This window comes from Natator depressus, chromosome 4 (assembly GCF_965152275.1).
Source record: "Natator depressus isolate rNatDep1 chromosome 4, rNatDep2.hap1, whole genome shotgun sequence".
Lineage (NCBI taxonomy): Eukaryota > Metazoa > Chordata > Testudines > Cheloniidae > Natator > Natator depressus.
Window position 1 is genome coordinate 2,939,934 of NC_134237.1, and position 13,570 is coordinate 2,953,503.

The 13,570-nt window shown below is 52.5% G+C and overlaps 1 protein-coding gene across 1 annotated transcript in view; it reads right to left on the reverse strand.

Annotated features, from left to right (window-relative positions):
- Positions 1–867: 867 nt before the first annotated feature.
- Positions 868–13,570, reverse strand: part of SRP72 (signal recognition particle 72) — a 47,929-nt gene continuing 35,226 nt past the window's right edge. Inside the window, exons 15-19 of the mRNA XM_074950270.1 lie at positions 12,806–12,883; positions 11,878–12,015; positions 11,202–11,239; positions 10,162–10,321; positions 868–1,152 (exon numbers count right to left, since the gene is read on the reverse strand). Coding sequence (XP_074806371.1) covers positions 972–1,152; positions 10,162–10,321; positions 11,202–11,239; positions 11,878–12,015; positions 12,806–12,883 — 595 coding nt within the window. The 3' untranslated portion in view covers positions 868–971. The remainder of the gene's footprint in view (positions 1,153–10,161; positions 10,322–11,201; positions 11,240–11,877; positions 12,016–12,805; positions 12,884–13,570) is intronic.

The window sequence follows — 13,570 nt, forward strand, 5'->3', positions numbered from 1 at the left end:
TGGGCATGGCCAGACCCTGAAAACAAAGTATTGAATGCCAGACACCACAGGGCAGATGCTCAGAGAGCTCAGCACCCAGCACTCCGGCCGCAGAGGAGAAGTGTGCCATTTCCAATGCCCTGCCTCATTCCAGAAGGATTTGTTCCTCACGGAACCCAGAACGTGGGCTGCTCCCCCACAGCGCGCTCCCAAAGGCCAGTGTTATCCACTAACAAAGCAGCATTCTCACACACTGCGTCTGGCTAGACGAAATCAAAGCCTCCAGACAGTGCCAAGGTGCCACAGGTCGCCTGTACCTTGTCCTGGGAGGCTCCATGCAACCTCAGATTATTCTTAACTGACACATTTAAGAATGTGGCTCTCCAGAGTTCAAGCCACAAAATGAAGTGATAGTGAACTGTCCCTTCTGAGATGCACAGCCACCTCCAGACAGCACCCCACAGGCTCTGTGTCCAATGTCTGCCCTCCTGTCACCTAGGTGAGGGCCTTTGCCAGGCAGCCCAGAGACAGCAAGGGCCCGTGGGGAGGCCAGTAATGTGGCATGTTTGTCAAGACTCATCACTCCAGCTGATTCTCTGCTGCAAGCAAGACTGGGGAAATACCTTGTGTTTGTGTAACTGCTGCAGGGGGCCAGGGCACACCAGGGAGGGACAATGGTCTGACTCGGTAAGCAAATGAACCATGATTCTTCCACCTCTCCCCCCCCCCCCCCCCCCAAAAAAAAAAAAAAAAAAAAACAATGGAGGGAAACATCGGGCAGCGGGTTAGGAAAGGGAGCGGGAATGGGAGGAGGAAAAGCTTCCCTTCCCTTCCCACTGCAGAGGAAATGAAGCCCAGGAGGAACCTTTTCAAGACAGCGTGAAGGAAGCCGTGACTTTGTGCTGCTTCTTACTCTGATCTTTATTCTGTTCTCAGCACTTTACAGCAGAGAGCTCCAGTCCCTCACACAGCCAGCTCGGCAGCCGCTCTCGTTACCAGCCTCCCTTGCCTCCTTTCTTCTTCTTCTGCTGCTGCTTCTTCTTGGTTGCTGCAGCGCCAGCAGGTTTCTGGTGCCGGGGGGGTATCATGTTACTCGTGGCTGCGGAAGACGTGGCTGTGGTACTGCCAGGCCGTGGGGAGGTAGGCGGGCTGCTTGCTGTCTTACTGGCATCCCTGCAGGGAGACAGGGAACACCGCCGGGTTAGGAGCGCCTCCCAGAGCCTGGGGACTTAGAACATCGCTGCTAGAGAGAGGAACATTTTCCCTTTCTTTGCCCAAAACAGAAATCAAAGGGAAACTGATTTAGGCTCCAAAACAGATAAACAAGCAATTGGCCTTATGCCATGGGACTTGCTTTTAAAGCTGTGGAATTACAGCCCAACAAAAAACGGTTATCTTACCCTTTTTGTAACGGTTGTTCTTCGAAATGTGTTGCTCATATCTATCCCAGTTAGGTGTGCGCGCACGACGCGTGCACGGCTGTCGGAAACTTTTCCCTAGCAGCTACCTGTCGGGCCGGCTGTGGAGCCCCCTGAAATGGCGCCGGTATGGCGCTCTATATACAACCCTGCCGGCCCGACCCCCGCTTCAGTTCCTTCTTGCCAGCTACTCTGACAGAGGGGAAGGTGAGGGGGAATGGAATAGATATGAGCAACACATCTCAAAGAACAACAGTTACAAAGATGAGTAACTGTTTTTTCTTCTTCGAGTGCTTGCTCATATTAATTCCAGTTAGGTGACTCCCAACCCTTACCTAGGAGGTGGGGTCAGAGTCAAGGTATTGCCGACCAAAGTACTGCTCTGCTGAAGGCCGCATCATCCCTAGATCGGTGGACGATGGCATAGTGCATGAAAGTAAGCACCGAAGACTACATCCCAGCCCTGTACATTTTCTGGAGAGGTACTTGGGCTAGAAAGTCAGTCTACAAGGCCTGCGCCCTCATGGAGTGAGCAGTGATGGAATCTTTGCCAAGTCATAACAAGTGCGGATACAAGCTGTGATCCAGGAAGAGATCCGCTGGGAAGAGACTGGCAAACCCTTCATCCACTCTGCTATAGCAACAAACAACTGGGTTGTCTTTTGGAACGGCTTTGTGAGATCGATATAGAAAGGGAGCACCCTCCTAACATCCAGCGAGTGTAGTTGTTGCTCTTAAGGGCTGTTGTGAGGTTTTGGATAGAAGACTGGCAGGAAAATGTCCTGGCTGATATGGAAACGGGACACTACCTTGGGAAAGAAAGCTGGATGGGGTCTAAGTTGTACCTTGTCCTTATGAAAGACAGTGTACAGGGGCTCAGAGGTGAGGGCCTGTAGTTCAGACATGCGTCATGCTGAGGTGATAGCCATCAGAAAAGCTACCTTCCAAGAGAGGTAGAGGAGTGAACAAGAAACTAAAGGCTCAAAGGGAGGGCCCATGAGGGGGGAGAGGACTTTGTTAAAGTCCCAGGCTGGGATGGGGGGCTTCATCGGGGGATGTATCTTCTCCAGTCCTTTAAGGAAATGACCCATGATGGCGTAAGCGAACACCGAACGCCCAGAATCACCTGGGTGAAAAGCTGAGATGGCCGCGAGGTGGACCTTGACAGAACCAAAACACCAGACGCTGGTGTTTTAGCTAAAGAAGATATTCCAGGATACAAGGGATGGGAGCCTGGAGCGGGAGTACCTGCCTTTGGGAGCACCAGCTGGAGAACCTCTTCCATTTCGCCCTGTACGTGGTCCTAGTAGACGGCTTGTGGCTTTCCAGAAATACCTGCCTCACCGGCTCTGAACAAGCGAGCTCTGCCTGATTCAGCCACGGATTCTCCAGGCCATGAGGTGGAGAGACTGAAGGTCTGGGTGAAGGAGGTCCTGTGTAATGAGATCGGGAGTGAGAGGTAGCCACATCAGTGACTGGACCGACAAATCCACGAGGGTGAGATACCAGCAATGGCGAGGCCAAGCTGGGGCCACCAAAATGACATCCACCTTGTCCCTGTGAACCTTGAAAAGCACTTCGTGGATGAGCGGGAATGACAAAAATGCGTATAGCAGCTCACCTGACCATGGAGTCATGAACGCATCTGCGACTGAGCCTGGGCTGTGGCTCCTGAAGGAGCAAAAGGTTGGGCACTTCCTGTTGGCCCGTGTGCCAACCTGGTCGATTTGGGAAAACCCCCAACTGCGGAAGATGGAGTGGATGATGTCTGGGTGAATCGACCACTCGTGTGAGAGGAAACGTCTGCTTAGGCTGTCCGCCAGCATGTTCTGAACACCTGGCCGGTATGAGGCCTGGAGAAGGATGCAGTGGGCTAGACAAAATCCCCACAGTAGGAGGGCTTCCTGACACAGAGGAAATGAGCGGGCTCCACCTTGCCTGTTTATATAGAACATGGCCGTGGTGTTGTCCGTCAGTACCGCTATGCAGTGGCCCTGCAAGTCAGTCAGAAAAGCTTGGCAGGCGAGACGGATCACCCCGAGTTCTTTGATGTTGATACGTAGAGCCAGTTCCTCTCCTTGCCATAAGCCCTGAGATGTCAGGCTTCCCAGATGTGCTCCCCAGCCCAACACGGACGCGTTTGTGACTAAAGTCAAGGTGGGTTGGGGTGGGTGAAAATGAACCCCGGCGAGTACCATGCGGGGATTCAGCCACCACCGGAGGGAATTGAGGGTGTGCTGAGGGATGGTCAGCACCATGTCAGGACTGTCGTGGCCTGGGTGGTACACAGAGGTGAGCCACGCTTACAAGGGTCTGAGTCGTAACCTGGCGTGTTGAACCACATAAGTGCAGGATGCCATATGGCCTAACAGCCGGAGACACTGCCTCGCCGTGGTGGTAGGGAAGCTGCAAAGGTTGCCGATTATCTGCGAGAGGGCCAGGTGACGAGTCTCTGGCAGGAATGCTCTCGCTTGAGACACATCCAGAACGGCCCCGATGAATTCTATCCTCTGAGTTGGAGTGAGCACTGATTTGACGACGCTGAAAATGATACCTAAATGTTTGAACGTGTCCCTGACTATCTGCACCTGCGATTCCACATGCTGGCGGGAGCGGCCCCAGAGGACCAGTCGTCCAGGTAAGGGTAGACATGCACGTGGTGGCGGCGGAGCAAAGCTGCTACAACTGCCATGCACTTGATGAAGACATGAGGCACTGTGCAAAGCTCAAATGGGAAGGCCATGAACTGGTAATGCACCTTGTTCACTATGAACCGTCTGTGAGCTGGTGTGATGGATACGTGGAAATAAGCGTCCCTCAGATAGAGGGTGGCATACCAGTCTCCCAGGTCTAGGGAAGGAATGATTGTGCTTAGGAACTTCAAGCTGACTATGAACTTGTTGAGCTCCCACAGGTCCAGAATGGGCCTGAGGCCCCGCTTAGCTCTGGGGATTGAGGAAATATCGGGAGAAGACCTTCTCCACCACTCCTAGAGCAAGGAGAGCCTGGATCTCCTGGACGAGAAGCTGCTCATGATACGGGTCCCTGAAGAGGGACAGGCAAGGGGGATGGGAGGGTGGGGAGGAACGGAATTGGATAGAATATCCCGCCTCTACCCTGTGGAGCACCCATTGGTCCGACGTAATAAGGGACCATGCATGGTAAAAGCAGGATAGGACGGTTCAGGAAAGGAGGGGTTGTGGACTGGTAATCCGTCCTTGTTTGCACCTTTAAAAGGGGCGCTTAGGGCCCGAAGGGGGTTTGGATTGCCCCTGGCCCTGCCCAGGAGGACGATGCGACAGCTTGCATTGACTGTATCTACTTCTCCTATGAGAGAAGTCCTGTCTGGGCCTAGGGGGAAAAGACCACTGCTGGGTGGTCTGCGATTTAAAGGGCTTCCTTTGGGTCACCAGAGTGTGCATGCTGAGGGATTTTATTGTGTTCCGGGAGTCCTTTGGGTGACGCAATCTGGAATTTGTTTGCTCAGCAAATAGGCCCTGGCCAAAGGGAAGGTCCTGTATGGTCTGCTGGACCTCCGGGGGAAGGCCAGAGGACTGGAGCCAGGCATTGCGCCTCATCGCAATCCTGGACGCCAGAGTCCGAGGCATCAAAGGAGCCTTGGAGGGAAGTCCGGGCAACAGCTTTACCCTCCTCGGTGATGACCCCCAACTCCACTCTCAATTCAGAGGGAAGGTGCTCTTTAAACTTTAAGATTGAGGACCATGAGTTATAGTTGTATCTACTCAGGACCACGAGTTGATTTGTGATCCTGAGAGAGAGAGACCCCCTGTGGAATAAATTTTCCTTCCAAACAGATCAAGCCGTTTAGCCTCCCTTGATTTGGGTGCGGGGGCCTGCTGACCTTGTCTCTCTTTTTCATTCACCGCCTCCACCACGAGAGAGCATGGGGGAGGGTGGGTGAAGAGACACTCATATCCCTTAGTGGGAACAAAGTATTTACGTTCAGCCCCATTGGCCACAGGGGGAACGGAGGCAGGCGTTTGCCAAATGGGTTTGGCATTGGATTGAATAGTTTTTATAATGGGTAAGGCCACCCTAGAGGGCCCTCTTGTGCCAGGATGTCCACCATAGGGTCCTCCTGTTCGACCACTTCCTCCACCTGGAGGTTCATATTCAGGGCTACTCGTCGGAGGAGTTCCTGCAGGGCCCTGTAATCCCTGGGTGGCGGCCCAGACATTGAGGTGCCTGCCACCACCTCATCCGGGGACGATGAGGAGGAAGCCACCAGTAGGATCAGTTCCATGGTGGCCTCTTGGTCCTTAGGGACCGGGTCCTCACAAGCACCAGGCGTAGCTTCAACGGGTGAACGTGGAGCTGGGTCTGGGTTTTGTGGAGGGTCCAGGGGTGGGCGGCTGAGGGTTGCCTCTGGGAGGCGAGATCCTGAACGGGGAGGTGGTGGGATATCAGGAGGGGCACCCTGGGCCTAATGGCATGCCCAAGGGGTCCAAAACTGCCACTGAGGCTGCCACTGGGGCGCTGAAGCGTCCTGCCTTAGGCTCCCCGGCCCCGACCTGGGCACCTCTGATGCCCCCGATGCCCTGCCTGAGCGGAGGAAGGGTGACCTTCAGTGGGACTGCCAAGGGGGAATGATGCAAGATAGCACCGAAGAAACATCCTCCTCCGACAGGCAGGATGCATGCCATGAAGTGTAGTGGGGCCTTGATGTCAATCGGTGCAATGGTGCAGAGCAGTACCGCTGTGAGGAGCGGTGGTATGAAGTAAAGCAGTGCCGCGACACAGAGCCGCGTCGAGGCAGGGAGCGGTGCCACGATCGAGGACAGTGACGAAGCGGGGAGAGATGCCGCGGCGTGGAGCGGTGCCTCGAGCAGGGAGCGGTGCTGTCCATTGAGCAACACCTGGAAGGTGAACAGCGTGCAGGCTGATGCCAGCGCTCAGAACGATGCCACGAGGTCACAGAATGGGACCTGGACCTCGAGTGGGACCACGACTTGTCCGCCAATAACCACCTTGAGTGGGAGCGGCTCCGAGAGTCACGGCTGCCAGACCAGTGCTTGGATTCAGAGCGGCGCCGGGACTTGGAGCGGTGCAGAGATCCAGGTCAGGGGCAGACTGGCCAAACATGGCAGGCTTGCCTCTAGATGGTGCCGTACCTCGAGGGAGTGGAGGCTTATCCCTCATAGTGGGAGACTTAGGTGCCGTCATCTCAATGAGCCCCCTAGCAGCTTCGAAGGTGTCCAGGGTGGAAGGCATCATAACTTTCCCCACATGCAGCCGCAGTGAGTCCAGGAGAGCAGGACTTCCTGGGGAGACAGGGGCCCGCGAGGATTGTGCGCAGCCCAAGGGTCTGTCAGTCATAGGACCGTCCCCTGCACAGTCCCCTTCCGGGGGTGCAGTAGCCATAGCAAGCTGCTGGGGGGACTTCCCCTTGGCCTGTTTCTTACGAGCATCCGGTGAAGGAGAACGGTGCCAGGGAGAGTGCTTCTGGGGCCTGGGGGACTGGCAGCTCCCGGGTTGGCATGCAGAGTCCTTCCACGGCACTGCAGAAGGCACTGCAGGAGGATCGCTCGGGGCCGGGTCCTGCTGCGGACAGAGGGCTGACTCCATCTGAAGTTGTTTTAGGCGAATGTCCCTCTCTTTCCTGGTGCAAGGCTTGAAAGCCTTGCAGATCTTGCACTTGTCGACTGATGGCCTTCTCCCAGACACCAGAGGCAGGAGTCATGGGGGTCGCCCGTGGGCATAGGTTTAGCACAGGAACTACAGGGTTTGAAACCTTAAGATGGCATGCCCTGAGGTCCTGCGGGGCACGAGTTGGAGGGGGAGACCCCCCAACTGCTAAGTAGTGAGACAACAATTAACAACTAACTAAGAACTATTAACTAACAATGAGTAACTATATACAGAGATTAGCAGAAGAGCTAGGGATTAGTGGGACACTTGCAAGCAAGAGACCACTGTTCCAACAACCGTCACTGGCGGTAAGAAGGAACTGAAGGGGGGGTTGGGCCGGCAGGGTCGTATATAGAGCGCCATACCGGCGCCACCCCAGGGGGCTCCACAGCCGGCCTGACAGGTAGCTGCTAGGGAAAAGTTTCCGAGAGCCATGCACGCGGTGCGCGCACACACCAACTGGAATTGATATGAGCAAGCACTCGAAGAAGAACTGAAGTGACCACACTGTCTAGGTTATGGTTAAATTATTCAGACACAAAGTAGAAAGCTCACGCTCAGGGAATGCAGACAAGCAAACCCGACAGAAGCCAGACTCTTGCTTTTCTCTTGCCTGCACTGTTACGGGGAGGTTTGTTTGCACCAGGGCTCCCCCTGCCACAACTCAGCTCCTCCCTGCTTGACCCTGCAAGTGGCAGCAATGAGCTCCTATCCAGTGCACAATTCTTACTGAGTTCAATGCAAAACAGAACCTCACTTTAGCCCAGAATCATGCTTAGGAGCTCTGAAGGGTCTGTAGGAGCTGAGCTCATTTATCGTAAAACTAAACAGAACACAGTCTCCTTTCTAGTTCAACATGAATGTAACATGGTACACCTGAAAAGTGGGAAGGGAAGAAGACAGGAGCCAAGAAAGTTTTAGGAAGTGTGATTTGCCTCCTAGCTCTAGCTCACAAAAACCGCAACCAGCACACACTTTGGTTCCAAATCAGAACATTTTATGTCAGAAGAATGGCACAAGCTTGCAGAAGACAAATTCTGGGCTGAAGGAACCTTTTCACCCAAACCTCAGGTAGCATAAATCACCTGTTTGTTCACTAACGACAAAGCACCAGGTCCCTCGTTCTGTCTGGGCTGGGGTCGTGAAAGGGTGCAAGGGAATCAGGTGAAAGTCAAGGGGCATTTACCTCCATTAGGCACTTTTGAAAACCCCAACATCTCTCTCCTCTGGAGCACCAACCGGATGATACATACTGTTGGGTATTCCATCCCTGCAGGCCCCAGGTGCAGGGAAGGCTGGGTTCTGGTGGGGCAAAGCAGCAACACCCAGCCAGGTCTGCAAGGACACTGACAAGCCCCCAGCTGGGAGGGAGGCCACCCTGCTGCTGAATGGCTCTTGCCTAGGGATGGCTCCCACACTCCTGGACAGTGAGTGAGTGAGCAGGGCTATAACAGTGGGGGGAGGGATAGCTCAGTAGTTTGAGCATTGGCCTGCTAAACCCTGGGTTGTGAGATCAATCCTTGAGGGGGCCATTTAGGGTTCTGGGCAAAATTGGGGATTGGTCCTGCTTTGAGCAGGGGGTTGGACTAGATGACCTCCTGAGGTCCCTTCCAACTCTGATATTCTATTAATCTATTCTATGAATCTATGAACAGTGGGGCTGCAGGAGGCTCCCTGCACTGCCTGGGGCTGGACACAGCAAGGTGGCCTGCCCCACGGCCACCAGCTCATCCTCCTGCTCTCAGTCTTGGCCAGTCTCTGCTCTGCCCTGCCAGGAATTCTGCTCTCAGTCTCTGCTCTGCCCTGCTAGGAACTCAGCCTTCCTCGCATCTTGTCCCTGCCGGGATCGGGGGTCACTACAAAGTTATTGTCCGACACCCCCCACCTTAATATTCTGCAACTGTGAACATTCAAATAGAAAAAAAAAATTTAAAAAGGTGAAACCCTTCAGTTCACACTGAGAAAATTAAAACTGATACATTTCAAAATGTTTAACAGTAAGAACTGATGTAGATCACAACAACAAAAACATAACCATTGAATTCTGCTAAAGCCGCCGCCCTGTCGACAGATTCTGAGCCTGTGATTTGCAGGTGGCGACAGCTGCGTAACGGCTGCACTTAGCGGTGAGTCCCAACTCACAAGTCTGCAATCAGAGCCATGGCCACCTTTTTCACAAGTGACTCCAGGTACCACTCAGGCTAAGAGGAACTACAACTCCCATTTGCTTCTACCGCTATTAGTAGCTTAATAGTTTCAATCCTTTCTAAAGTAATCAGCTGCACTAAGAAGTGATTTAGCCATGAATTGCCCATTTAACACTAGGCTCATATTATACACACACAAGTGTGATGAGAGAGAGAGAATTCATTCCACCCCAGGGGCACCACAAAGGAAAGGCTACTGGAAAAGTTGAAGCAGCTCTACCATTAAGCTAAGTCCAAGGCAGGGTTCAAAAAAGAACTAGGTAAGTTCATGGAGAATAGGTCCATCAATGGCTATTATTCAGGGTGGGCAGGGATGGTGTCCCTAACCTGTGTTTGCCAGAAGCTGAGAATGGGCGACAGGGGATGGATCACTTGATGATTAGCTGTTCTCTTCATTCCCTCTGTGGCACCTGGCATTGGCCACTGTCAGAAGACAGGATGCTGTGCTGGATGACCCAGTATGGCCGTTCTAATATTATTATGTAATTCTTTCTACCTACGTTTTCCCACACTTGCAATTGGATAAGGATGTTTCACTTCCTGTCCTGAAGTGCTGCCTAATTCACCCGTAAGCTGTTGAAGAACTACTGTTTTTAATGACCGATGAAGCTCTGTCAGCGTATACTCTGTACATTATGGTCCAGCCCCATATGCCCGGCGCACGCCAGACTCATGCCACACACGGATGACATGCTCAGTTTAAGACAACTACAGATACAGTCCCAGCTCTGGGGAGTTAGCAACCTACAGAGCAAACAAATCAGGCTCAATGCATTGGCAGAAGCAGAGGATAAGCCTCACTGGCCTCGGTGGGATCTGGGGGCCATGTTTGTGAAGCAGTTAAGGAGCGTTTGCTGCTTGAGGCACTGTGTAATTACAAAGCACTCTTCTGTGCAACCGCTACTCACAACTCAGATGTGCCAGTTGTCGTTGCTCCCTGGGTTCCCTTTCCAATCTGATCCTTCTTTTTGCCCTTCTTCCTTCCGCGATAATAGGAGCGCTCTCGCATCGGCAGCCACCGCTCAGGGTCCGGGGTCACCTTGGGATCATAGTTTTTGGGCAGTTTTCCTGCACAGCAGTCAGCAGAGGAAAAACATGGAGATCACGTGACATGGTGAAGAAAACCCCACACACATCGATATGAAGCTCGAGTAATTTTTCTATCTTCCTTCCATCTGGGATGTTGTCCTAAAAGAACTGCTCAGGGAATTATTCCAGGGCAGTTCTCTGGCCTGTGTTATACAGGGGGCCAGGCTAGTCCCTTCTGGCCTTAGAATCTGTGACTCTACAAAGCTTAAGCCCGCAAGGTGTGCAGGGTCAAATGAAGCTCCTCTTGCTGGTACAGCTGCGCCTGCTAAGTCTGACAGGCTGCTTTCCCCTCTAAAGGGGAAGTGGGAAATACTCTCAGGAATCAAAGGCATGGAAATCAGAGGGGTTCTGGTTTGTTTAGGACCCAATCCTGTATGATGCAAACTGCCTTCAACTCCCACTGAAGCCAATGGGAATAGAGGAGTGCTCAGGCCTGGCCACTTCACATTTTATGTTGAACCCAGCAGCTGAGGAGTGAAGAGGTTGAAGACACAGGACTAGGCAGGAAACATGCAGGAAGCACAGTGACCTGGTGTGAGGGAGGGCATGTAGCAGCCACCTGTTATTCTTTAAAAGAGATGGTTTAAACTCTATATGTGGGATTTCCAAACCCTCCCCACCCCTGCCAAGGAAATGAGGCACTCAGCGTCTATGGGACTTGGGCACCTAACTCCTGTAGGCGTTCCCCCCACCCTCAAAGAACAGCCTGGGATTTTCACAATCTTCTGCTTTTCTGGACAGGAGTTTAAAGAACGTTACCAGGGACAGGGGTAATGCACAGATGATACGGTGTGGTCGAGGCTCCAAACTGATGGCTAGCAGGACAGCAAAGGTGTATTTGCAAACACACACAACTCACCCTTCTTTTTCCTCTTCTTTTTCTTTACATCCCCTTGCCTAAAAGGGTGAGGAGAAGAAACAAGATCACAGTGCTGCCGTGGGTTCCCTGGAACGCACCAACAAGCACGGAGCCAGGGATGGGAAAAGAAGACTGTCTTTTTTCAAAGAAGTGAGGGGGCAAGGAGGAAAGGACACCAGTCTCAGAGAAACAGTTCTAATCCCCTGGGGCAGTGGATCTCCAGTTACTTCCCCCAAAGATCAGTCTGTAAGAGACCCTGACTCCTGCTCCCAGAATACCCCCATTTCCCCGGCTCAATGTTTCATTCTGCAGCCCTCCAGCAAACGCACCACAAGCTAATGCACAAGAACCCCTGTGTGAGGGAATGTTCCCCAGACCATGCTTGGCCTCACTCTAGTGGTGTGCACAGCTCTGACTTCACAAGGGCCTTGCTGCCCACATCTGCATCGCTCATAGGGACATGTCCTTGCATCGCTGATCGGGACGACTGCTGTCCCTCTCTGGACCTCCCAGAGTTACCTACAGACACTCTAAGGGACAGCCTGCTTTTCGACTAGTCAGACCATTTGCAGGGTGGCTGCAGAAACAGGCCTGAAGCTCTGAGGTGATCCACACAGCAGGTGCTTTCTAACCCCAAGCCCACGGAAAAGAATGACGGGCGAGAGATGCTTTTTACCCTTGTTCTTTCTGCTGGTTCTCTCCCGTGAGCTTTCCGCCTTTCTTCCGAACGTATGTAGCCCCGGGGGAATTTTCAAGCACATCCACGTCTACTTTCAAAGACATCGTGTCCGACGAGGGCAAGTGTTTGCTAAGGCTGTCGAGGGGCGGAGCTCAGGAATGGAAACAGGAATGCATTCAGCAAAGAGAGCCAGGAGGGAGGCACCAGCAGCAACTCAAACCCCATCTCGGTCCCAGGGGGATTAACCAGCAGCTCCAATCCATAGACACAGAGTGAATTAGTGCAGAGGGCAACAGTCAGGGACCCAGGAGACCTGGGTTTTGTTCCTGGCTTTGCCACTGGCCTGCTGGGTGACCTTGGACAAGTCACTTCCCTTCTAGGTACCTGTGTCCCCATCTGTACAGTGGGAGGGATGACCCTGAGGTCCTTTGTAACATGCTTTGAAAGCTGCTGATGGGGAGTGCCGTAAGAATTGGTTATTATAATAAGAGTTACACCAAACGATTCGGTGGGAAAGTACAACATGTTACCACTATAGGACAAAAACGCCACAGCAAAAAGTTGGATCATACTGATTTGTTTGCTCATCATTAACTGACTGAAGTTCTCATTGCTTTTGGGGGGCCATGGGGCGATTCAAAAGCCCTAAGGGAATTAGACACCCAAATCCTACCAGAAGTAAATAGCAGCTAGGCACTCAACTCACTTAGGTGCCTTTGAAAAGCCCACCCTTAATGTGGAGTTGCACTATGACCTTCCCACTACTCCCCAGGATCAGAGGCTCTCTGATGTCCCTGTTGGAAGGGTCCTGAAGCAGCTCAAAAATTCCAAACACTCATGACATCATTAGGAAAACATTCTGGGAACCGAAGGGACAGCAAAACCCCTTTCCCACCGCAAGCCCAGTCACCACCACAAAGGATACACCTTCGCCTTCTCGGGGTCTACGAGGGAGTATGCGGAGATGAGCTGGGCCAGAGTATGAATATCTCTTGGATTTTGCCTTGAAGAGAAGAAAGAAACATTCTGAAGTTCACTAAACACTCTACAAACACCAGCCATGCCCCAAGTGTACACTACAGCTAACCACTCGGCCCAGCGCTGGCTAGCCCCGGGCAGGTGCTTTCAGTGTGTGCAATAGCAGGTGCCAATAGAGGCCTTGAGATTCACAGTACAATACGCAGGGTGTTCACTACCTAACACTGCCAAGCACTTTGACTAGCCTCTCCCCAGGGACCATGCAGCCACCAACAACCCTAGAAATCTAGGGCCTGTTTTCATTTTTCTTACCCATTTTCTTATTCTACATTTTTTTAACTGGGGTGTTTGTTTGTTTTTCCTTTAAGGTCGCTCCGATGAAAATCTTCTACCCCTATAAAAAAACCACACTGCCTCTGCTTCTCTCCACAATTAGCTCAGACTGCACAAACAGGCCGATTTGTCTTTTGGCACAATAGGAGAGAGAGTTGCAGATCAGACCTCAGAATATGCCAGCATCAAGAAGAGTCTGGGGTTCATATGAATTTCAGATACATAAGAACGACCATACTGGGTCAGACCAAAGGTCCATCCAGCCCAGTATCCTGTCTACCGACAGTGGCCAATATCAGGTGCCCTAGAGGGAGTGAACCTAACAGGTAATGATCAAGTGATCTCTCTCCTGCCATCCATCTCCATCCTCTGACAAACA